The sequence below is a fragment of the Camelus ferus genome, chromosome 6 (genome assembly GCF_009834535.1).
Source record: "Camelus ferus isolate YT-003-E chromosome 6, BCGSAC_Cfer_1.0, whole genome shotgun sequence".
Classification (NCBI taxonomy): domain Eukaryota; kingdom Metazoa; phylum Chordata; class Mammalia; order Artiodactyla; family Camelidae; genus Camelus; species Camelus ferus.
This window is the reverse complement of record NC_045701.1, coordinates 3000303-3025479: the sequence shown is the minus strand read 5'-3', so window position 1 is coordinate 3025479 and position 25177 is coordinate 3000303. Positions and strand designations below refer to the sequence as shown.

The window sequence follows — 25177 nt, the reverse complement described above, 5'->3', positions numbered from 1 at the left end:
ACCAGTACACATATTTATATTACATTAAAAGAAAATGTAGCAAGTATTTCTGGGGTTGAAGGAGGAACTGAAGTTGAGGAATTTAAGGATTTACTCTGTATTCTGTATTGTTTAAGTCATTTTCATTAAGTTCCTGTATTCCTTGAGAGGTTACCAAAAAAAAAAAAAAAAATACATCAAGCAATTACTAGCCCTCTTCCCCCAAACAACAAAGTAAAATTCTAATTTTCTTCTTTGTTCATAGAATCCATTTACCATTTTTCCACAACAGCCTTTGATTCTTCTTTCTTCTCTATTCCCATAGCTACACCCCATTTCTATTTCTACACCAGTTTGTGCCTTTGTACAGTAGCCTTCTAATGGATACTCACACGTCCAGTCTTTCTTTACCCTAGTCCTGCAGGCCATAGCCAGATTACTTTTCCTAAGACTAGTTTTACTTTAATCAGCCTTCTTTTATGGCAGATCTTTTATGGCTCCCCCAAAGTGTTCAGTGGGGTGCTAACAGGTGTTCCATGGGATAAGAGTTCTGTGATTGGTGTGTTGACTTAAAGAAAAATGTACAACATGACAGTTGTGAGTTTCAATTTTATTTAGGATCTTACTGAGGACTATTGCCAGGAAGACAGCCTCTCAGTAGCTCTGAGAAACTGCTCCTAAGAAGTAGGGGAGGAATCAGTATATACATGAATTTTTTGGCTGAGAAATACATGTAGTCAAACATACATCTTGGTAAAAGATTATTGCTGATTACAAAAAGCAGATCTCAAGTTAGTGATTTTAGTGCTTTGCTATATATGCAAAGATGCAGGAATCTGGAGCCACTGAAATTCTTCCTGAGATAAGCATCTTAACTATCGAAGGGGTGTTTCTCCAAAGCACAGAATGCCTCATCCAGTTTTTTTTTTAATTTTTATTTTTGTTGTGAATTCTCCTTAGGGTACATTGTTGTACTGTGCACTGTTGGGTGGGTGAGTGCAATGGGTTGTGATTTAGCCCATGTATAACTGGATGATGAATGATACTCTTGGTTCTTTTTTTTTGTTCACAAGTGAATCTGGGAAATGCTGTATTCGACACAGTTTAAAAAAAAATTCTTCAGTGGAATGTTTAGACTTTAAAATACCAATGTGCTAGGGGAACGTCTAAGGTGGGGGAGACAGTGTATAGTGCTTCTCAATTTATTTGAGCATGCAATCCTTCTTCTGAGGAATATTATGGACCTTCTCAGGACACATGTTGAGAAACAACGACTTAAGGGAAGAAGTTTATAATTGTTCCCCTGGCATTAATGGCCTTACTCTACATGCTCTTATCATCTAATTTCCTCCACGTCCCAAAATAAATTTCCTTACTTGCATCTTCCTTCAGGGGTCAATGCTAGTTCCTCCTCCTCCAGAGTTCTTCCTGATTATCTCAGTTCCTCTAAACGGTGGCATATGTTGTCAGGACTCTCATTAGTTAACTCTAGAACTGTCTAGTTACTGATACTTCTTTATACTTCTTTTTTTTTTTTTTGAGTCCATCTTGTCTACCCACCTGAAGTAGTGCTAGGACTGTGTCTTATAATCTGTAGTACAGCGTAATATTTAGCTGCTTGAGTAATATTATGCATCTCCCCCAGTGTGGATAATGCTCACCCTTGCACAAGGCAGTCTCTAGGCCTTAGGTAAACCTTCTATTGCTTTACACTGTGACAGAAAGCATTGAAAACAGCACTGTATTCGTTTTCTCTTGCTGCTGTAACAAATTACCACAAACTTGGTGACTTAAAACAACACAAACTTATTATTTTACAGTTTTGTAAGGTCAGAAGTCTGACATGGGTCTCACTGGTCGAAAATCAAGGAATCAGTAGGGCTGTGTTCTTTCTGGGGGCTTAGGGAGGAATCCATTTCCTTGCCTTTTCCATCTTCCATAAGCATCTGCATTTCTAGGCTCCTGGCCTCCTTTCTGCATGTTCAAAGTCACAAGGGCTGGTTGAAGCCTTCTCACATTCACATCACCATGGCCACCTCTGTCTCCCTTTTCCACTTTTAAAGACACTTGAGAGGCCATTAGGCCCACCTGGAGAATCCAGGCTAATTACCCTATTTTAAGTCAGTTGGTTGGCAATGTTAATTCCATCTGCAAACTTAATTCCCCTTTGCCATGTAACCTAGCATATTCACAGTTCCCCGTGATTGGAAAGTGGACATCTTTGGGGAGCCACTTTCCTGCTTACTACAGGCATCCTTGCCCAAAAGTCTAAATCAGATAGGTGGTAGGTGGGTTTGACAAATGGAGAAATCTTTTTGGCACAACAAAACTCTCTTCAAATACAAGGAGGCCCTGCTACGTGATCTTTGGCTAACTCTTGAGTCTCCCTATCCACATTTCTGCTAAAATAGAAATTGCCATCCTTTCCTCTGCGTGTTAAATTAGTTATGTAATCAGGTTTATCTTAGAGGATGACAAATAGGGTTCGAGAAGTTCTTGATGAATCTTGATGAGAAGGGTAGGCGAGGTACTCTGAATGACATCTGGAGATAGTTGCAGAGATTTTTGGAGAAAAGGAGTGAGTGAAAGTGCCTGCCCTTGAATGAAGTTGGAGGTTGAAAATTGTAGAAAAAGGAGTCAAGTTTCGTGGAAGCTTTTGGGTGAAGGTTTGAGTCAGAGGGCCCAGGTTAAAAAAACGGAGAAGCGCAGAGGCTACTTTGGAGACAGCTAGAAGAGAGTACAGAATTGAAGAGGAAAATTAGGGGCGGGGGGGGTCTTGCTAGACAAAGATTTTATTTTGTGACATTCCCTCCCTACTTAGTGTACGGACATATATACCTTAGTTCAACAATCACCTAGTAAATAAATAAATGAATTAGCGTGGACAGGAAAAAAAGTGAACACCGCAGGTTCCACCGAGATTTGAACTCGGATCGCTGGATTCAGAGTCCAGAGTGCTAACCATTACACCATGGAACCGCCACGCTCCCAGTATCGCCTTCGACTCTTTAATCCTTAGAGAACCCCGCCCCCATCCACAAACCCACCACCAGAGGCGGTGCTGAAACGTTTCCCACCGCCCCGCTGCCCCGCATGGCGGCGAGTGGAACGAGGGAGAGACCATTAAGTATGGTAAGCAGCCGCCAGGGATGTGGTCAGCCGGGAGTCCAGGGCTCAGTAATCCCTCCGAACGTCCCGAAGTGGCTGAGAAATTGAAGACAGACGACACAAGCCGCACCGCCCTTCTTGGGTCAGGGGCGGGGCGCCACCTCCCCGGAAGTACTTCCCCTAAGGGGCTGGGGCCTGCCGGAAGTGGCGTAGCGGCAGGGAGGGGTTCTTCACCCGGTCGGGCAGCTGAAGCACGGCGCTCGGGTTACCCCTGCAGCGACGCCCCCTGGTCCCACCGATACCACTGTTACTCCCGCCTCTTCGCTCCTCGGCCGCGCAATGGGCACCCGCGACGACGAGTACGACTACCTCTTCAAAGGTGAGGCCACGGGCTCTCGAACTCTCCACCGAGTCCCGGTTCGGGGCCCGGGATACTCCCGGGGGACCCGGCCGCGGGCTGCCCCTGCCCAGAGGTCGCTTTTCCTCAGCCCTTCCTCTCTGTGCCGTTTGTCCTGCGGTCTCCCAGCCCAGCCCCTTTTTCTCCCCTCACTGAGGGGGTCCTCACCGTGCACCGGTCTCTTAGCGACCTCCCTAGAGGCCTTGGGAAGCCTCACAGCCCCTACCGCGCGCCCTTCTCGCGGCCGGCCGCCTTCTCCCAAAACGCCTTCTTTCCCCGGCTTCCAAGTCCCCTTCAAGGGGGCGCCCCTCCCACCATCCATCTTTTTGGGTTGGGCGCCCCCTCCCCCTCAGTATACACCCTTCCTGAGCCCCTCTGACAGGCCCTTGCCTTCGCTGCTCACCTTTCGTTCAGCCCACCATCCCACTACGGGTCTTTTTCTTATCTGCCTCCCCTTCCCCTCCGGCGAGCCTCTTCTCCGTGTCCCCTTACCGCCCCTGCCCTCGGCCAGACGCCTCTCGTAGCCCTCTTCTCCCATCCCCCGGGCCAGGCCCTGATTAAAATCCGAGCGGGCCGGCGGCCCCACCCCCACCCGCCACACAGTTCTCGCGGTCGGTAACCTTCTCGCACTGCCCTCGGGATGGGTAGCTCTTTTTCTGCCTTCCCTCCCCGTGTAGTTTAAGAGCTCTCCCACGTCTCCTGTGCGACTCCGACTGTGGGGACTAGGGCAGGAGGGATTGTCCCATCACCCACGCGCGCACTTGTCGCAGTGACCCGGCAGACCGGTGTGACTTCCCACCTAGGCTTTTTATCTCGTACCCTCCCTATCCAGCGGCAACCATCCTAGGCTAACTTGACTCTGCTCGCGAGAAGGGGTTGCGGATGGGTGGTGGCTGTTATCCTTGCCAGACCTGAAGGCCCAGTTCCTGAGCAGGAAAGGTTGTACGCTGCACAAATACTAGCTTGCTTTATCGCTATGGACTGGTTGCTTCCTGCTGCAATACTGGGAGGATCCAACCTTTTGGTGTTTTTAGAACAGGAAGGAAAGAGTCCTTGTTGGCCACATACCTTTCCCCAAAGGTAGTGGGGAAGGCATGGGGAAGTTGTGTGCTTTCTGGTCAAATTAATTATTTTTTACAAGACAGGGAAATATGTCGTGCCCTTGGGCAAAACATATTTGAGGGTGGGGAGTTAAAAAAAAAGAATTGCTTGTTGGTTAGTCCGGAAAAAAATCCAAATAGTTTTTGTTTTTAATTAACAAAGATAAAAGGTACAGTTTTCAATGAAGAAAGAGTACAGTAAATGCTTTTTTTGTTCAGTGAATGCGCTCTCTCTAATGCTCTTTCAATGTTCCTGAATTAGGACGGGATCCATCAGTAGTATACTGAACAAAGATCATTACCAGGGAGGAAGAAGCCATTGCCATTAAAGCTTTACAGTGGAGGGTGGAGTTTAAAAAAAGTATTAAGCTTGGTGACTGTTTCTGACTTTGCCACTGGGTGCTAAGAATGTTTGACTAAACAAAGCAGGAACCATTACTTTACCAGTACTTTGCAAATCTTGTCTGACTAGTTGATGATATGCCCTTACCACCACTTAACTCTTCTGCGCCAGAAAATTTTCATGTAGGGTGAGTCCCTTCACTGTCCACCCCCACACAGTGGAAAGTCATTTACACAGAAGGGGTACTTAATTCATTTCACAAATACGGAAAGGAAGCATGGATTCATTTACATACTGTTGGCTGAGGGCATCTGAGGTCTGGTGAAATTTTTTGAGACCCTGGAGAAAGGAGGTTTAGTCAGTAAATGGAGATTTGTTTTTACAAATAAGGTACAATGGCAGTAGGCAGCTAGCTATTTTTGAAGTAATTAATTTAGAACAAGATAGACTTTCAGAGTATTTCCCCTCTTTGGTTTAGAACCTGAATGTTGGTTACAGAAGCCATTTATTGTCTTGCTAAGAACATCAATTACCCTGGATTGGCTTAAGGAATTTTAACTTAGAGCATCCTACTGACTGAAAGAGCGCAGGGCTTTGGAATCACACAGGCCGGGTTCACATCCTAACTCAGGTGTTAAATTTGCTACATGACCTTTGGAAAGTTGACTATTTTGAGCTTCAGTTCCCTCATCTATAAAAAAGAAATGTACCCCTCAGGCTGTTTTGAAAATTAAATGAGGCTGGTTGTAAAATTTAAGCTTCTATAAGGACTCAGTACATGGTAATAATATGAAAGAAGTTGCTGTGGTCCTTGGCTGTTTTTGTCACTTGTCTCTAATCTATAAACATAAGAGCGTTTAAGTATTAGTAAAGAAACTTAAAACTAGGACCTTCTAAAGAATTTTATATTTCCATGGGCAATGGTTTCATTTGTTGTACATTCTGCTGTTCAAGATAGGATGTTTTAAAATTTTTGCTGAGAAAGATTTCCACTTTTTTAAAGCTCTTACAGGATATGAGTCACTTTTTTTAACTTCAGTAATGATTATTTAGCCAATTTCCTATTTATACAGTTAGAATTTAAAGCGAAGCAACAGTAATTTGATTTTAAAATGGTTTCATTCTACATGGATTTACTCACTGAGACGAACTGCAGCCATTTACTTGGAAGAAGGCTTACCCAGCCAACTTAATAGTTGAGGGAATTGGAAGTTAGTTTGTAACTCTAGCCAGTTGAAAATGAAGGAATATTTTGGTTGGTGTAGAATGAAACAGTCCAAATGGGAATGTAATATGGGAGAGCAGGAGAATTATTGTAAATTATGTATTTGTTCCCGAAATAATTGTTGTTCTTTAGTTAAGATCAACAGTGAGACCTTTGGTGGTGGTGGGAGATTAATTTTTTTTTAACTTGACTTTTTATTTTAAAAACTTAATTCAACAAATACTTATACTCATTGTGGTTAAGGCCTCGTGGGACACATAAGTCAAGTAAACATCAATAGTTCGTTTTTACAAATTTTGTGGTAGACACCAATCCAATCAAAGCCACATTTTCTGAAAATACCTGGATACGTGATCTACACCATTTTCTTCTCAATCTTATTGAAGGTCAGTAGTAATTAACCATCAGCTGATTGTCATTGGAACTGATTATAGGAACTTTGCTGTCTTGCATCTTGATAGCTTTTCTTTCACAATTTTTGGTTGAGCAATTTGGGTTCTGCTGAATCTGGAAAAACTTGTCTAGACTTCAGCCTTATTGAATGCATTTCATTTTAAAGACTCTTGGTGAGGTTTGACTATGAATATAGTTGAAAGAATAGATAGATCTCCAAGTTTATTTACAAAAACCAGAACAAGAATTATCAGTTACTCCTTAAGGTGATAACTGGTTGGTCTAATGTACTATATTGATTTGTTGAATTAGCTTTTAGTCTAGTACATTAGTTTGCAAGAGAGTGTATAAAACTAAATGTGGATGAAGAGTTGCAAATTTTTATTAAATAATGGATAATGTGTATATTCTGTTTTTACGGCAATTAACAGCCTAATATTAGATAAACAATCAGATTTTTAGTACTAGGTATTACAGATGATACTTAAAATTCAGCAGATGAAGTTAACCAAGTGGTAATAAATATTATCAAGTTACTTTAGAAATGATATAGGTATTTCATATATAGATGCTGTCATTTAATTTATGTATGTATATGTTTTATATACGTCATGTAGATGGCTATAGTTATACCATGTTTAAAGTGGAGGTACTTTTAATCTAAGATAATAGTTATGGAAAATAGAAGAAAGTCACTGCAGATTCCTTCCTTGAACTATAGGATGTGACCATATAGTTTGTCACATTTTAAAAAAGCAATTAAGTATTGTCATCTTAATGAGAGAAACTGTCTTGATTAGAAATTAAGTTTGAGTCCATGAACTTTTAAGCTTTTTGATTTGTCTTTTAAATCATAGCCAGTAAATGCTCTTCTGTTGTTTAGGTATTTTAATCCATTCTAGTTTGTTTATTTTTGGTGAGCCTAAATACAACCCTTCTTGATACGGTTTCTCATTTGATAACTGAATAGAAGCAACTTTCCTTACTGTGCCATTTCTCAACTTCATCTTGGCAGCCCTATTCTTAAAGAACCAACTATCTTCTGTTGTCACTTAAGATATAATCCTTTAACAAGTTTCTAGTCATAATTCTGGCAACCTTGTCCATGTCTAGTTGAGAAAGCTATTTTATACTGTATAAAGCATTCATGAGTCTTGAATTATTTTCATATAAGGGTGTTAATTTTTATGTTAAAATTAATCGGTTACATCGAGGGAAAAAAATGCCCTCACTATCTTTATCACCACTTAAAGGTTTGAGGATGAGGAGATAACATAATCATTAAAGTGGAGATCAAAAGGCAAGAATCTAAAACTTGGAAGTACTAGAGTTTTTGTTGGTGGGGAAAGTGTTCTTTGAGTTATTTATTTTATTATCCAAAGCCATTCTAGATGTCTTGCTCTTTGGCTTTAAACTAAATGACTGGCTTCTAAATTGAGGTATCTGAGTATGTATGAAGTAGAAGCATTCAACTTTTTGGTTTTTCTCTTCTTTCCTATTTCTCTATTACTTCAAGTGAGGCTTTTGTACCTCAGTGCTAGTGTGGGCCCAGCAAGTTATCGAAAGAGATTTTCCTCAGCAGAACATCCAGCCTTTTGCACTAAGAGGCGACAGTGATTACACCGTACTAAAAGGGTAGACTTTATTACTGATACTGGGATTTCACCTCACATCTAGAGTGGTAGACCTTGGAAACTAATGTATCAACCAACCGTCCAATAAAATTGGAAGTGCGTTGTTTTTGTATGTTACTTTCATGACCTTAGCATCTTCTTCCCTGGTATCCAGGTTAAAGCATTTACTCTGTTATCTGTGCTTGCCATAATACCTTTGACACCTCTAATTGACTGTATAGTTAGAAATAACTATGCATTTTGCTGCATGGAGTCTTGGCTGCCTGGATGATTTCTTGCTGAATCAGCTCATAGAGGAAGCCAGAAAAATATGCATTTGATAATGTACTGTCTCCAAGACTGTTCAGAGGCCAGGTTATATCCGCTCTTGTAGCAAGGAAGGAATGCACAATGGACTCTCTGCCCTCTGACCAGAGTGCAAATGAGCTCACAGTTCTTACTTCCCTCGCCACCCCCACCACCAAATCCCAGTCTCTCTAGTCTTATTAGTCTTATTCTTTGGTGTTATTCTGGCGTGTTTGATTTTCTAAATCAGTTAGCTGCTGTCTAAATCAGTTAGCTAGTAAGAATGAAGAAGCGGCATTAGTAGTTAACAGTTAAGTATATTTTCTGAAATGCTGATAAAAATTTTTACCAAGGAGAAAAAAAGTCAAGCTCAGATTCTGTAAACCTGTGAACTCATTTTGTTCTTTAAATTCAGATAGAAAGTCTTTAAAACAAGTTAACAGCCTATTTCCCCCATTGTTTTGAAAGTGTAATTATCACTTTAGGTGAAAAAGAATCAACATGTATTTAGCTAGTAGAGAAATTGCCTCCTATAGTAATCATAGGAAACAAATTCATCTAACCACACCTGTTTTTAAAAAATTCATTAAGCTGTAAGTGAAAGTGTATGCCTTCCTTGCTTTGGCCCTGACTCAAGAGTAAGTCAGAATTATTAGTCACCTTTCTAGGGCATCTGTTAAACTTAGTAGGGTGTTTGGCAGAGGTGTTTTGCCCTCCAAAAACAATCTGATAAAACTATGAAAGGGTCATTGTAATTTCTGTGATCTGGGTGGCAAGGTTTATAAAGTTGGTGCCTCTGTTAATTCTTTCATTTTGCCTAAGTGAGTCCTGAGGTCACATCCAGACTGATAAGTCAAAGTAGAATATACTCAGCCTTTCCCTGTCCATCACCCACTAACATCCTTTGTTGCTTTCATGTCTGATACATTTTTAATATCACAGATTATTCATTTGGCTTAGAATTTTATCTTTCAAGTTATTACCTTCTAAGATAGTAAGGCTGGTATAGCATTGATTGTTAATTGATGCATTAGCTGGTCATCAGTGCCTAGTGAACTTATTAAAATTTGCATGGGTAAGACCGGATACTATATCTGTACTAAGCACATGATGTGTGGTGGTTACTATGCAGGTAGAAAGAGGTTAAAATGAATAAATTGGTTTTATTGATTGGTAGCAGGTCAAGCACAAGGGCTACTCAACTCCCCACCTACCCTCATCCCTTTTTAAAAATCAGATGCTCTATCTTTTTTACTTTAAAGCATGGTGGTATTCTGAATGTGTTTGCCTTGCTCATCTGACATTAAGTTCTTTGTTTTTTCAGTTGTCCTTATTGGAGATTCTGGTGTGGGAAAGAGTAATCTCCTGTCTCGATTTACTCGAAATGAGTTTAATCTTGAAAGCAAGAGCACCATTGGAGTAGAGTTTGCAACAAGAAGCATCCAGGTTGACGGAAAAACAATAAAGGCACAGATATGGGACACGGCAGGCCAAGAGCGATACCGAGCTATAACATCAGCGTAAGTCTCATAATTTTTCGGTTCTGTGAAATAGGCGCTAAAGTCATTTTGCTGACTTTTGGTATAGGAAAAATGGTGCTGTTTCATTTTTCCTTGTAAGAATTCCAGTATTAGAATTTTAAAAGTTTATTTAGAAGGGTGCTTAAAAATATATATAATCCATATACTTAGCTTTTTTTCTGGTGTTCCCTTCCATCTTGTGATTGTTTTCTAATAGTTAAATACATGCTTCTGTTTTCAGATACTATCGTGGAGCTGTAGGTGCCTTATTGGTTTATGACATTGCTAAACATCTCACATACGAAAATGTAGAGCGATGGCTGAAAGAACTGAGAGATCATGCTGATAGTAACATCGTTATCATGCTTGTGGGCAATAAGAGTGATTTGCGTCACCTCAGGGCAGTTCCTACAGATGAAGCAAGAGCTTTTGCAGGTTAGTGATGAGAATTCCATGATATTACAGTGATTCTGTATTTCTTACTGTTAGACCTACAGTTTTGATAACCCTTCCCATGAGGATAATTGGTTACAGTTGTTTCAGAAAGGTAAACATGGATGGTTGGCAAGTATTGTCGTTTTGAAAGTGTATGATGGCTGTATGACCCTTGCTTACCTTTGAGTTATTAGAACTCCAGTATTTCGAGTTTTTGCTGCCAGACATTGAAGATAAATTCTGTCGTTCTCTCCTTGTAAGGGGTAGATGAAATCTGTTTATTCTGTGCTTCCTGTCCCTTTTCACATTATGTCTGAGTTTTGCCAAGGCTGTTCTGTGTGGGTCTGAAAGGTAGTGGCTCAGGGAGTGTCAAGGACCAACAGGGATGTAGCTGCTTAGCAATGAAAACTTTCCTGGCTTCATGGAGGACCCACCTCTGTCTTGCTTCCCTGCTGGCAGGGGCAGCCTACAGAAGGCAGCATTGCGCATTCTTGACTAGAGAAAGTTGTGACATTCCACTGTTGATTGTGCTGTGAATACAATTTTCTGTCATGGTCTTTCAGTTTTCCAGGCGAGAAGCTTTATTTCAAACAATATAGTTGTGGAATTCTAAGCCAGTCACATATACCCTTCCACATTCCTGCCCTAGCTGTGTAGTTCATGAGGGGAAGGACAGTAAGGGATGGAAATAGCTGGGTATTTGATCAGTTTACTACATTATGACTAGTGTTATTCATTGCTCGTGGTAGTATTTAGATGTAACAAATATTTATGTTAATTAAAGAGGCCAATGACAATATCTCTCTAATTTTTAATTTACCGAAGTAGAATGGTGCTCTTATTACTCAAGAAGTTAGGGAGGTCTTAGGTTTTAGGAAGTTCTGTTATTTTCCTTTTCAGGGCTTGAGTGCATCACATCCCTTGTATTAAAATTGAACAAGACTGAAGTTTTTGTTTCTCCCCACAGAAAAGAATGGTTTGTCATTCATTGAGACATCTGCTCTAGACTCTACAAATGTAGAAGCTGCTTTTCAGACAATCTTGACAGGTAAGACGTGCGTTTTTAGATTATACCAGTGGGAATTGGGAGTATTGGGAAGGTAATTTAAACAAATTAATGAGGAAACTAAACTACAGAATCACACTATCTGAGAATGACTATCATTTGAGAGCTGCTATTAGCAAGAGCTGCTTAGAGTACAAAATTAGTTAAAGCCCTTGCTTGTGGAGTTTTGGTCACCCTAATTCATATGGTTTACAGTGGGAGAAGTACTTTCAAAATAATTTGTTCACTTCTGTTATTACTTTGGTCCATGCATTCCATACTTGATGATCATAAGCACAAAGCAATGCTTAAATGTACTTTTTAGTAAGATAAATATTGAAATTCCATCTATGGAAAAATGAATACCCTTTTGAAATTCAGTAAAGAAAAGGCATTCTTGGTTCTGCTATATTATAGAAACACCTAGGGGAAAATATATACTTAGAAACCTAAATGAAAAAACAAGAAGTAAAATTCTCCCGTGCTATATTGTATAAGAAGCAAAGTGTCACCTGTGGAGAAAATCAGCCAGTGATTACATATTGAAAAATGTAAATAAATAGTGGGAAAGGAACAAAGTTCATGTTCTGGTATGGGGATGTATAGACCAGGTCAGCCTCAGGGATAGGAAGGCATTTTATTTGTGCTGACTCATATTTACCCTGACTTTATTAGAATGAACAATTTATCTGGAAGTTTAATCTTAATCCTCTAATAAGCACTTCAGTGAGTTTTTAAGTATTTTAAAAATGTATATTACTTTTAAGAGCTCATAATTTAGAGTGTAGTCTCACTATATAATAGTCTTACTTGGTGTTCTAAAAAGTATATATAGAGAAATGGTTAAATACATGAGTTTCCAATGATAATATAACAAGATTTTCATTCTTTGTAGCACTTGTATTAGAGGTGCACAGATTTTGGCTTTTAAATGTTGTCTTATATTACTGTAAAAATGTAGGGAGTAAAACTTAGGTTTTCCAAGAGCATGGACTTAGAAGCCTGACTTTGGTTCTAGTCCTGGCTCCTCCACTTATTAATTCGCTCTCTAATCTTAGGCAAGTTACTTAACCTTTCCAGGCCTCAATTTCCTCATATGTAAAGTTGAAATATGTTTTGGGGAGTTCTGTTAATTTCTTTTTGAGAGAGGGCTTGCATTTATAAATACTTTGTGGTATGATTTGATTTGACTGTTCATGTTGTGTCTTAAAGGTTTTTGTCTCTATAACCTAATCCACAGAAAAATTGTTTGTCATTGAGACATCTGTACTAGACTCCAGAAATGAGTACATGAGTTCATATGTGTAAAATATTTAGCTATCCCTGCTACCTAGTGAACGTTTGATAAATTAGTGGCTAAATAGCAGTTAAAGTATGAAAAAAACTCATTAAAAATAAACTATATATTAATGATTTACATACCTATTTTATTAGAGTTCTGTCATCAGAAGAATAGTAAATAAAGGACTGGTGCTAGGGTTGCATTAACAGTCTTTGGAACACGGTAGTTTTCTTCTAGAATCTTTATGTCAAGTTTCATTGCAGATTGTTTCAGCAAGCAAGATCTGATTGAATGTGCAGTATGTCTACAAATCCTATTTTTTCCCTTATAAGCACTTGTGTGGATTCTTTTGAGTCCATGTGTCGAATACTGAAGTGAGGCCCAAAAGTTGTAGGTTTTTACTTTTTGTCACTTTGCTCCCATTCCCTGTGTAATAAAGTGAGTGAACGTTTAAGATGTATGAGTTATAAATCAATCTTCAAAGGCCTCTGATCTTAAGGCCTTTTTTAGTCAATTCTTGGGTTATTTTCTATGTCTCATCAAGTCTTAGCAAATTCTAGCCTATTCTGATCTCAATTTATAGCCCGTTTATTCTGATACTAAGTGAAGATGAGGCCAAGTGTTTTCTTCCATCTGCATTCAACTATTTTATGTATCATTTTGTAGCATTGAACATCGAAAATTGATCCATTCAAACATGAAGTAATCAATAGCAGTGATATATGCTTAAATTGAGCTGTTTTGTCCTGAATGATGAAGCACATCTGGCTATTTCTCTTAAAATTCACTCCAGATTAAACTTTTATTACTTAATACTGCTTGAAAGCAAACAAGGCTTGAGCTTCACTCACCACCATTTTTCCTCTCTGTAGAGTCACTATTTCCTCAGCTTCCTGCATCATTCTCAGTGTTGATCTGTGGGATCAGAGATCACTGCACATGGCAGCAGACATCTGTGTTTTGCAAGTGTTAGGATGTTTGTTCTAAGCTGTTCTACATACTTATGGAAATATTAATGCATAGAAAAAACAGGAAATAGAACAGTATTCTTCGTTATGCTTAATTCTACTTTAAATGTTAACAGTATTAAGGGAGCATTAAAATTGTATTTTGATGTTGCTGGAAGAAAAAAATAGCTTCTTTTTAAGATGCAAAATTATGTATTAGAAATTTTTTGTTGTTCCTTCAAAGTTAATTGTGTTGCTTATTTTAGAATAGACCCATGCCATTCTTAACATCCATGAATTTGACCATAACTCCATGATGTAATTTTGCTGACGGTATTTTTTGGAGCTGGTAGTCAGTGCATGAGTGAGCCTGATATGTTGCTCAGCCTCTGCATTTCAGTACAGCTTTGTTTTCTTTTATCCTCAGGTTCATTAAGGGGTATTAATCTATACTTTACATATTCTATAATTTTTTTTCTTTCAGCTTTCAATTTTGGCAAATTCTAGACTTAAAAGATTGCAGTGATAGTACAAAGTATTTGCAAATACCCTTAACCCATATTCCGTAAATGTTGATCTTTTACCACATTTGCTTTATTCTTTTTCTTCGTCTCTCTAAATATATACATGGTAATTAGGCTTATTTATTTATCTATTTTATTTATTTTTTTACTGGAGGTACTGGGGATTGAACCCAGGACCTCATGCATGCTAAGCATGTGCTCTACCACTGAGCCATCCCCTCCTCTCTAAATATATAAATAATTCTTTCCTGCACCATTTGAGAGTGACAGATATTTGCCCATTATACCTAAGTATTTATCAGTGTTTTTTTCCTAAAAGTAAGGGCATAGTCTTTCATAACCATAGTACAATGATCAAATGATCCAATTATGTCCTTATTAGCAAAAGACAGTCTGGGATCAGATCATGCATTGCATTCAGTTGCCATAGTCTCCTCTAATCTGAAATAGTTCTCCAGTCTGTCTTTTGTTTATTGACATTTCTTGAAGGGTACTGGTCAGTTATTTTGTAGTGTCCCTGAATTTGGGTTTGTCTGATGTTTCCTCATGGTTCAGTTTAGCTTATACTTTCAGCAGGAATACCACGAAAAGTGTTCTCAGCGCATCATATCTTTGATATGATTTTGGTTTGTCTTATTCATTACTGGTGATGTTAAACTTGGTTAAGATGGTATCTACCACGTTTCTCTAGGTAATTTATAAATCCAAGCCATCTTTTTAGTATGAAGACTAAATTCTTAATTCTTGATTGAAAGAATTTTAATTTACGGAGCATATTGACTCTTAAAAGTGGGATTGAGTTTTCAGGCATTTTATTACCAAGCAGTGAGAATCTTTTAATTAGGCATAGTAGCTTTGTTTTTGGCCTGTGGCAACCTTTTAAATGCGTCAGTATATCAAACCGGAGCATTTTTGACCTTCAAGAAATTTACATTGTGAGAAATGGATTTGAAGAAGGTCTAACAAATTCTGACCTAGGCTGTAGTGGAATAACTCAGGCTTCTGCCATTTTCACAATTTTTGGAGAGACTGAAGAACTTTGGCTCTTTGTTCCCCAGTTTGAAACTATTGCATTTAAACTTTCTTAGAATTTACTTTGCAACTTGATGCACACTTCCATTAAAGTAGAAATAGCCATATGTCTTTTTTATTTAACTTTACCTGATTGTGTTTAAAACTGTCTTATATTAACATTTTACTTTCTATTTAGACCTCCTACGAGGGATCCTCATATAAGAATGATAAAGCAGGATTCCTTTTCTTTCTAACATTACCTATCATTTGGACTTCTTGAAAAGGGAGTGCACAGGAATTGGTGTATCGCATACTTTTGGTTCTAAAGGAGAACATACCCTTGAAGGAGGAAAATATTTGCATCAGATTTTGCAAGTCCTGTTCCTTCCCCCCACTTAAATAGCCTTCTCTAATCAGATATCATCTAGAAGTTACCTGCTTCCTATTTTCATATCAAAGTTTTTTTTTTTAAGTGACACACCCAGCCATGAGAGATTTTAGGTAAATTACTTGTGTAGCCTCTTAATGCCTATTCTAACTGAAAGAAAAATTTTCTCCTAATTTTCTGGCCAACACTTTCCTTTTTCTTTATTGCCTTGGGTGGCATTTTTATTAGCAGACATCTTTTTGGTGACTGGCATAAATGTAGCAGTAATCCATTTCTATAAAACAGTATGCAGTACTTGCAGGCAGTTTTAAAACACTGCTCAAATTTCTTTGTAATGAGATCTCTTTAATTATTTACTTTTGTATGTTCTCTGAGAACTCTGCCTTTTCCTCTCTTTCGTCTTTCAGCATTTGCTTTTCATGTAAGAGCCTGCAAAATATTTTTTGTTTTGGTTCCCCTAACTCGATATTCAAAACCACTTGTAAAGAAGTTAAAATTTGTAGAAGGTCACATTTAATCATTTGCATTTGAAAAAGAAGAGCCATCCAGTTTGAGATTAGAGAGAAAACATAAAGAACAAAGAATGAATGGTATAGTTTCACAGTAAATTGATGATTATGTCTACTCCTTTAGCCACTAGCCTCATTGAATGACTCTTTCTCTTTACCCTTGACGCTCTTGTCCCCTCCCTTTTCAATGAAAATCTAAATGAAGACTCTATCCTTCATACCCTTTTCTTCTTTTTGAACTCTAGTCAGTAGCCTTTCTTTATTGTAATCTAATTTTTTCTCTTGGTATTTCTTCACCTTTGAACTCCTGTCAGCCTTCTCAAACACAGATTTCAGCACTCTGCCCCCTCTCCCCCAACGTAAGGTGTAAGAAAAGGTACACTAGCTGTCAGTGTTCCTGTTAGTTTGCATATTCAGTTGATTTCAACTTGCTGTTGTTCACCTTTAGGGAGCTTCGTTCTTAATTTGGAGAAAATATTAATTTAGTTAATACATGTCTTTTCTTTAACTCTTTAAGGAAAGTTTCCAATATACCAAAAGTAGGATAGTATAAACTCCTGTGTAGCCATCAGCAAGCATCAGTTCAGGGCCCGTGTCTTCCTCTGTTTACTCCCTCCCCCCATTATTTTGAAACAAATCCCCGCTATTACATCATTTCATTTGTAAACATTTCATGATGTGTATCTAAAGGGTAGGACTTAAACCTGTAGCAACAAAACCACTTAAAAGTTGGCAGTAATACCTTATTGTCCTCTGTTATCTAAACAGTATTAAATTTTCTTGTCTCAAATTTTTACAGTTCAGCTTAGAATCCAAATTATGTTGGTAACATTGCATTTGGTTGCTCTGTTCTTGGAGCATTTTGGAAATACAATTCTACTTTCTCTTTTTTTAACCCTATAACTATTTTTAAATTTTTCAAATGTCACAGAAGCAATACAGTGAACACCCATGTATCCTTCATCTAAAATCCTGTTACTAACATTCTGCCACATTTGGTTTACTTCTACATGAGTAAATATACTTTTTCCTCTTTGTTCAGTCTTTGGGAAGTGAATTGTAGATATTGTAGCAGTTTACTACTAAACACTTGGGCATTTTACCTCCTCAGAATAAGACATTCTTCTACCTAATCACAATACTGTATATCATATCCAAGAACTTTAAGTTTTTACAGTATTATTTAATGTGCAGTTCATGTACAGATTTCTCCAAGTATGCAGTAATGTCCTTTATAGATTGGATTTTTAAAGTTTTAAGACTAGGATCTGGTCAAGGAAAACACATTGCATTGATGGAATTGTTACATATCTGGATAGTGTATAGAGTGGCCACTGGCCACAGGTTGTTATTGAGCACTTGAAATATGGCTACTAGATGGGAGAATTGGATTTTAAATTTTATTTAATACAAGTAGGTGGGCTATAGCCCACGTCTAAAGCATTTATTCCCATCTATTCAATGTATTTTGTGACAGTAACTTTTTTGAGGAGTCTTGGCCAGTTGTCTGATAGAATGTCCCTCAATCTGGATTTACCTAATTGTTTCCTCATAATAAATTCATTTTAAGTGTTTTCCATGTCATTTATAGGAATACATTGTATTGTTCATAGTATATCATAATAGGAGGGATTTATCCCATTTTTTAGAATTCCCTTTTTGTGACTGTTTTGGAGGGAGCACTCTGAGGACAAAGATAGATAAGATACATTCTTTGTAAGGAGTTTATATAGTCAGAGGGAAGTACTTTTAGGCATTGTAATTTAAAACCAATTAAAATATATTAAAAAAAGATACTTGCTGTAGAGGAATTTAATAACGTTTATTTACATACTTAGTTATTTATCAAACCCCTACTCTATGCTGTAGATACAGTTTTGGTCCTTATAGTTTGTTGACTGAAAAAAAAAGTACAAACCTAAAAGTTGAGAATTATGTTTTATTCAGCCAACTTGCTGAAGGGCTTAAGCCTGGGAGGCAGCCTCTCACATACCTCTGAGGGTCTATTCCAAGGAGGTAAGGGAGGAGCCAGGATATGTAGGAGTTTTTGTAACAAAAAAACCAGGTAGTCTGGAACATCAAAGGATTCCTGGTAGTTGAAGAAAACCAGACATCTCTACGTCAGTTGAGTTTAATGCTTTGAGATGTTTGGGAAGATGCAAAAGTCTGGGCTCGTGGAAATCATTCCTTTGATATGCACCTTAACTATGGAGGACTATGATCCTGTTCTTCATCCTGAGTCCCCTCAGGGTGCACTGTTGGGTTGAGGGTACTGCAGTGGCTGATGACTTGATGGACCCAGCATTCTTGGTTTACTGATATGGCAGGCAGCATTTCTCACCCACAGGCATGTAGTGCAAGAGGTAGATGCTTAACAATTAGTTCTGATAAGTGTCATAGAAAATCTTAAGTTGCCTGTTTGAGTAGTTATTTAATTACAATTTAACTTTATTTCAAGAAGCACTGATAATTAATATCTTTCCCTCCTTTTTCAAGAGTCCTTTGGATTTTGACTGGTTTATGAAATGTATCCTTCTCTACAGAGCCAACAGAAATTCCTAATGTGACTGATCGTGCAAATTTATTTTTATTTTTCTGTGGTACAATGTCAGTGTATGTAGGTTTTTTGATAAGGGTAGACTGAAAATACTCTCATAAGTTTAGTTTAGATCTAAGTCCATAAACTATGTGCAGTCTCTTTAAAACAAGATTCATTTAACTGATTGGTGAACCTTTCACTCTGAAATGGAAAACCTTTATTTCCCTTCTTATCCTAAGGGAAATTGTTAAAATAATCAGTTGACTCAAATGAGTCACTGTTTCAAAATAAAACTTATGAGTATATGTGTTCCTTGCTTAGGTTATTGGCTTTTTTTTTTTGGCCGATATAACTTCTATGTATCTTTTACTATTGATGGGTCTTTTCACACTGAGTATTGCTGTTTCTCTTTTTTCACTCAGAGATATACCGCATTGTTTCCCAGAAGCAAATGTCAGACAGACGTGAAAACGACATGTCTCCAAGCAACAATGTGGTTCCTATTCACGTTCCACCAACCACTGAAAACAAGCCAAAGGTGCAGTGCTGTCAGAACATATAAGGCGTTTCTCTTCTCCCCTAGAAGGCTGTGTATAGTCCAATTCCCAGGTCTGAGATTTAAATATATTTGTAATTCTTGTGGTCACTTTTGTGTTTTATTACTTCCTCATACTTACAGATTTTTCCATGTCTTCAGTCTTTTGATTTTAGCTTTATAAAATCATCCACTTGTCCCGAATGACTGCAGCTTTTTTTTGTGCTATGGCTTCACTAGCCTTAGTTTAATAAACTGAATGTTTGGATTCCTCAATTATTGTTTACTTTTCATCATGGAAGCTGTCACTGTAGGACATAATATAAACTTGATCCCTTGAAGCTCAGGCCTATTGGTCTTGACTAAATCAAATTAAGACTAGAAATAAGCTATCATTTTGCCACAGAGCAGCTTATAAATTAATATACTCTTCTTTCAGTGTAGTGTATATTTCCATAAATCGAAGAATTGCCCTATAAACATAGCAGAATTTTGAGAGCTTGAAAATTTTCCATTATTCTGGAAGTCAATTTCTAAAATGCCTTAATAGGGTTATGTAGTTTAGTAAATTTTGTTTTTTAATTTTTGTAAACATCAAAGTTGATTAGACGGGGGGCACTTTTTTCTGGACAAGAATTATCTTAATAAACATAAAAGACTGATGATTTCAGTAGCAGTATGGTTATGGGGCCATATGTTGAACAATGCTGCCTGGCAGGCTGGGAATTGGAGAGACTGGTGGAGTTCCATCTGAGGTGCCTCTGTTACGTTGACCAGGCAGCCCAAGTCATTTAACTTACCTAATTTCCCAGCAGTAGATTGTGTGGCATTTTATTGCTCAGGCAATAACTGGTTTAATGCTCTTAGTATCAGATTGTGAAGTGTTAATTTTGTCTTAAAACCTTCCAGTAAGTGAAATGCAACCTAGTTTTCTCACCATATCCACCAGCAGGCATGGATAATTGTTTTAACAGTGCTGATTTTTGAGTTTTGTGGTATGTTATGGAATATAGTCCAGTTAAGTATCTGGTTTCAGTATGTCTGAAGAATACAATGAGAGGTTAATTTCTGCTCAAGTAATACCACTTAAAGGCATGTATTCTTTTAGTACGTAAGATGAAATAGTACCTTGAGTTTAAATAGAGTGCATTTAGGCATTGTACAAACCTGAAAGTTTTCTTCCACTACATTATTGAAATCATTGGAGCAACTCGTTTCTCATTCAGAAATGTGCACACTAATATTTAGTTTTATTTTCTTGTGGATAATATTAAGCACTTAACTCTGCAGTGTTCTGAAAGTTGTGTCAACTGAAGTGATACTATTCAGGATGATGGAATATCCCCAAAATATACATATGTGTGTGGGCTTGCATAGATTACTATGTTTCATAGTTAATCTTACATCTTTTGCGGTGCTCATGACGTGTGGGGTGCACGCACGGAAGGCATTGCTGTGGTTCGTCATTTGAGTTTTCTTCTGTAGCCATTTTATTATTTTAGTATATTGGTTATGAAGATACTATTATCTGTTTGTAAATCGCTACTTTGTATTTTATGCATGCTCTGTAACTTAATTTTTTTTTTAGTTATTGATTTGGAATATATTCACGTTCTAATAAACAGTTATAGGGGGACTGTTCTTTATGTTGTCAGATGATATTTTTCCTTTGAGTGCTTTGGATGCTGCCACTTGATTCTGATGAGGAGGAGCGTAGGGCCTTGGGTTGTAGAGTAAATAATTGAATTGGAGGCATCATTGTGTGAATTCAGCTTTGATTTTAGGCATGTAGTTCAATTATGCTGTTCTTGGAAAAAGTATTACCAAAAACATGAGGAAAGTAATCTCTATTTGATACGTAGCAGTGTCACCAGACCCAGGCAGAGGTTCCACCACTAATTGACTCAAAATCGGTAGTAAATTTTTTACAAAATTATTTAAGAGAAGGTAAAACTAGGTAGTGAATTGAAAGTGAATAAAGTAACTTTGAGTTTTTATCAAATGTAGGCTTAATGTTGCCTTGGGCATAGTTGGATCTTAGGAGAATTCCAAGAAGTAGTAGTAGTAGAAAGTGAATTTGATTGCATTTCAACAAGTGTCTTCATTCTGAATAGTATCTCTGGACACAGACTCTCTGAAGTTAAGAGACATTAAGTTTTCAAATATGACAATTTAAGGCTCAAGGCAGTTTAGAAGTATTTTGCTTTGTGATTTTGCCTTTTAGTTATTTTAACTTTTGCATTTAAAAAAAAAAAAAAACTTGTCCTGAAAAATCAGTTAGCCATCTTGACTTGATTTAAACTTGTATCTCATTGTTCTCAAATGCTATTTATGATTTCTCTCTAATAGTAATTGTTACTCTGTAGGGGTAAGTTTCTTAGCCATTGCATTGAGTATGCTAGATTCTAAGGAGTGGTAGCTGGTGACTTAGGCCAGAGGGTTCTGCAGAAAAGTTAGACTTCTTAAGAGTTTGGATTGCCCACCAGAGTTAGTCATACTTATTTCATCATTGGGGAAATAAACATCTTAGTTTTTGTTGTCAGTGACTTGTATTTACAAAATACAAATGGTTTCCATGGTTCAAGCTATTGTGATCATCTCTTCCACGTACTTTAAAGAGAAAAAAACTACAAAATTTAAGACAATTTTGGCCAACATCAGAAGCAGAATAATTCAAAGGCTGGGTGGATAATTAAACACTTATTGCAACCTGTTAGGTTTCAGTTTAAGGAGCTTTTTTAAAATTATTAAACAAAGGCAAAAAATGGAGGTTGGTTTTCTGATGTCTCACGAACATAAGCCTGAAAAAAAATTTTTTTCAAAACAAAGTATGAATGTTGCATAAGGACTGTGCATAAAGATATCCATTCCCCAGGTGAAAAAAAATGAACAAAGACCACGAAAGGGCCTTCTTTGACCACAGCATTTAGTGGGTTAGCGTGACAGTCAGACTAGTGCTAAAGAGACGACTGCTGATTTTGTTCTGGTTGGGGGCAGTGCTGGTGCTGCATCCCTTCATGGGATTTGACAGGGCATCTTTTCCACTCCCCTGTACAATACGCCAAATAAACTGGAGTTGTCATTCTAATGTTTTAAAGAATGTCCCCCCCCCCAAACTGTAGGTGCTGATGGTAACAATAAGGTAATACAAAATACTAATGTCATCACGATTTATGTAAGGGAGACCATTAGGATTAGGCTGAGAGAGAATTTTAATTGAAGTATCCATTTTCCTGAAAACTGATTGGAGGATAGAGAAATATTTTAAAGGAAGTTGGTACTAGGAATGTATTAGAAGTATGCTAAACTCCGTGTTAAAAGATTGAAAGTGGCAGGTATAATAGAGCGGGGGACTGGGTGACAAAGATGTGGATTCTAGGCACAGCTCTTCTAGTCATCTTTGAGCCTCACTTTCTTCCAGTTAATGAGGGGACTGGATTAGTCATTTCTGGGGTTTACCCCAGCTTTAATTGAACAATTCTATGAATGAACACTTTCTTCAGGTACTAGAGCCAAATTATTATACATTCTAACTAAAATTTAATAGAAAGTAAAAATCAGGTATGTACTTTGCAAGATGTTTTTGATCTTAACAGTAACTTGATTAAAATGCTATCTTTATTTCCCTATTAACACCATTAAGTAAGATGAAAGCTTTCAGTACATTTGCAAAACTGCCATCAGTTTCAAAAATATGCATCAAAGTTACCATATATACTAGGAGGGAGGAGCACTCAAGGGGCTGCCCTGTCAACTATGAGCTGAGAACTGCTTGTGTTTTGGCTTTTACTGTTAAAAGAAAATTCTGCTGGCTTTTAAGATATACTTTAAGATATATTCACACATGGGAGAGAGAACTTTAAAATACATTTTGTGTTTAGCTTTTTTTTTTTTTTAATTGTCTCTAAGAGGAATCTATAGTGAGGTGGTCAATCTGGGGACGGATTCCACCAATAGAACCAATCATTAATTCCAAGCCTATAGATTTATATTTGGCTATTAATACAGTAATTAATTATTAGTAGTCTAAACATTTGAATTCCATTATTTAACATTATTAAGCATGGGATTGGTAGGTCCTGGCATGGATGTCATGTATATTGGCTATTTTCACTACTGTGTAATCAGTACCTGTGATGGTGGTAAATATTAATAACTAACAGAATTCCTTTCCTGTGTTTGAGTCACTGAAACTTAACCTTGCCCCAAACCACAGAAACTCAGACCTTGTTATCAGCATCCTAATGAGTAAGTGTACTGTTTTTAGCACTCATTGTCAAGGCTCTGGAGGGCTAGACAATGGCTTGGGAGGCAGAAACTGGAATGAGGAGATAATCTGACAACTGTTGATACAGACCAGAGCTTCTACCTTCTGTGGGTTTGGATTGGACAACTGCTCAGTCTTCCTAGCTCTGCAAGTCAGGGAAGAAAATGTATAATCACCACCCCACTGATCACCAGGGCCCTCCATTTATCCCTGCCCGTTTGTAACTGCTACATAGTAAGATGCACAAGGGGAGGGAAAGTGCTTTGTTCATAGTTGGACATTCATAATATTTACCCCTCCTACAACCTTGTAGGAGGACATTAAGGAAGTACCATCTAAAAGAATGAAGGGCTAGTCTTGGGGTTCATTCTAGTTTAGCTTGGGGGAGCTACAGTCTGATAATTACCATTCAGATTAAACATTTAAAAAATACAAATTGTTATATAAAATTACTGTATAAATAACATGTAATAAATATTATACACAAGTACAAATAATAGGATAATGAACCCCTTATGTATCCATCTCCCTTCTGAGATAGATTTTCTGTCTTCTGTTGCTACATACAGGTTAATTGGGCCTCTTCTGGCTAAATGAACGGCTAATAGTATCATTCTTGAATCTTCTGTATTGAGTGTACAACCTGCAGCCCTTGGTTATCATTTATGATACTAGATAGCATTCTGAGTCTCGTAAGTTATTATCTTTCCCTATTATTCTCAGCAGATACCTTTTTTAGCCTTTTAACTCTTGATTATGTTTTGTCTTTCACTCAGATGCCAAAGCCCCAGCCTTTGAGAATTATCTGTTAGGAAGATCTTTTTTTTGAATGAGTATTATTCTGTAACTAGCAAACATACATTATTCTTGGTTAAACATTTTATTAAATGGAAACAACTTAAATAACTTTTGAGTATCATGTAAGCCTTGTGAACTGACAAGTTGAAAGGTTTTAGTTTAACCTAAGGATGAGGATTACATACAAAACTTTGAAAGTATGAGGGAGAAACTTTAAACATACCATTGAATGCATTCAGTTAGCTATTTTTTAGCATCTGTACTTTATTACAAAATCAGTCCTCCTACTTCTTTACCAGTTAGGTCACAAGGTTATATTTTTAAAAGGTCCTGAAACAGATATACCCAGAGTACTGTATGGGGTGATAACTTCTGGCAGACAGCTATTCACTGTACTTATGCAAATTAGGTGGCCCTTAAACTTGCCTTTATTCCATTTCATAGAAGCACCTTTGTGCCCCTGGAGCTGAGCACAAGTTGTAGTTGTCTCTGAGTCCAAATCTCTGTGAAAGCAGAGAAATTCTTTGAGTATACTGATGTGTATGAAATTTTTTCAATAATTTTTGGACATGAATAAGAATATATTGCATCCACTCATTACTTTTAAAGGAAGAGACTCTCTTGTTATAAATTTGATAGAGTCGTTTCACTTTATTTTCAAACGTCTGTTGGGATGATTTTCACTTCTCTGGCTGACCACACAAAATGTAGGTTAGTTCTACCTTTAAACCTAAGGTGTAGATTCTAGACACATTTTCAGTTTGCAACACAACAGTACGCATTCTTGTTAAATTAGTTTGAGAAATTGATTTTATTTTGTACAAGGTACAATCCCTCTGCACAGTGAATAAATATATTACAAATCTGGGTTGTTTAAAAAAAGTATTGTCATTTCATAGTTACACTTACG

General features: G+C 37.6%; 1 protein-coding gene and 1 non-coding gene across 2 annotated transcripts; one reads left to right on the top strand and one right to left on the bottom strand.

Moving 5' to 3' along the window:
- Window positions 1-2886: 2886 nt before the first annotated feature.
- Window positions 2887-2958, bottom strand: TRNAQ-CUG. Its single transcript has one exon. It is a non-coding gene; the product is annotated as a tRNA-Gln (tRNA).
- Window positions 2959-3278: 320 nt separating this feature from the next.
- Window positions 3279-20843, top strand: RAB11A (RAB11A, member RAS oncogene family). Its single transcript, XM_006184026.3, has 5 exons — window positions 3279-3466; window positions 9789-9984; window positions 10226-10419; window positions 11387-11467; window positions 19090-20843. Exons 1-5 carry the CDS (start codon window positions 3427-3429, stop codon window positions 19227-19229), a joined length of 651 nt encoding a protein of 216 aa, XP_006184088.1. The 5' UTR covers window positions 3279-3426; the 3' UTR covers window positions 19230-20843.
- Window positions 20844-25177: the final 4334 nt, after the last annotated feature.

Bases quoted from the DNA above. Each gene is read 5' to 3' on its own strand.
- RAB11A (XM_006184026.3), top strand. From the start codon at position 3,427: ATGGGCACCCGCGACGACGAGTACGACTACCTCTTCAAAG. The intron at 10,420-11,386 runs GTTAGTGATGAG...TTCTCCCCACAG, and splicing joins TGAAGCAAGAGCTTTTGCAG to AAAAGAATGGTTTGTCATTC. The intron at 11,468-19,089 runs GTAAGACGTGCG...TTTTTCACTCAG, and splicing joins TTTTCAGACAATCTTGACAG to AGATATACCGCATTGTTTCC.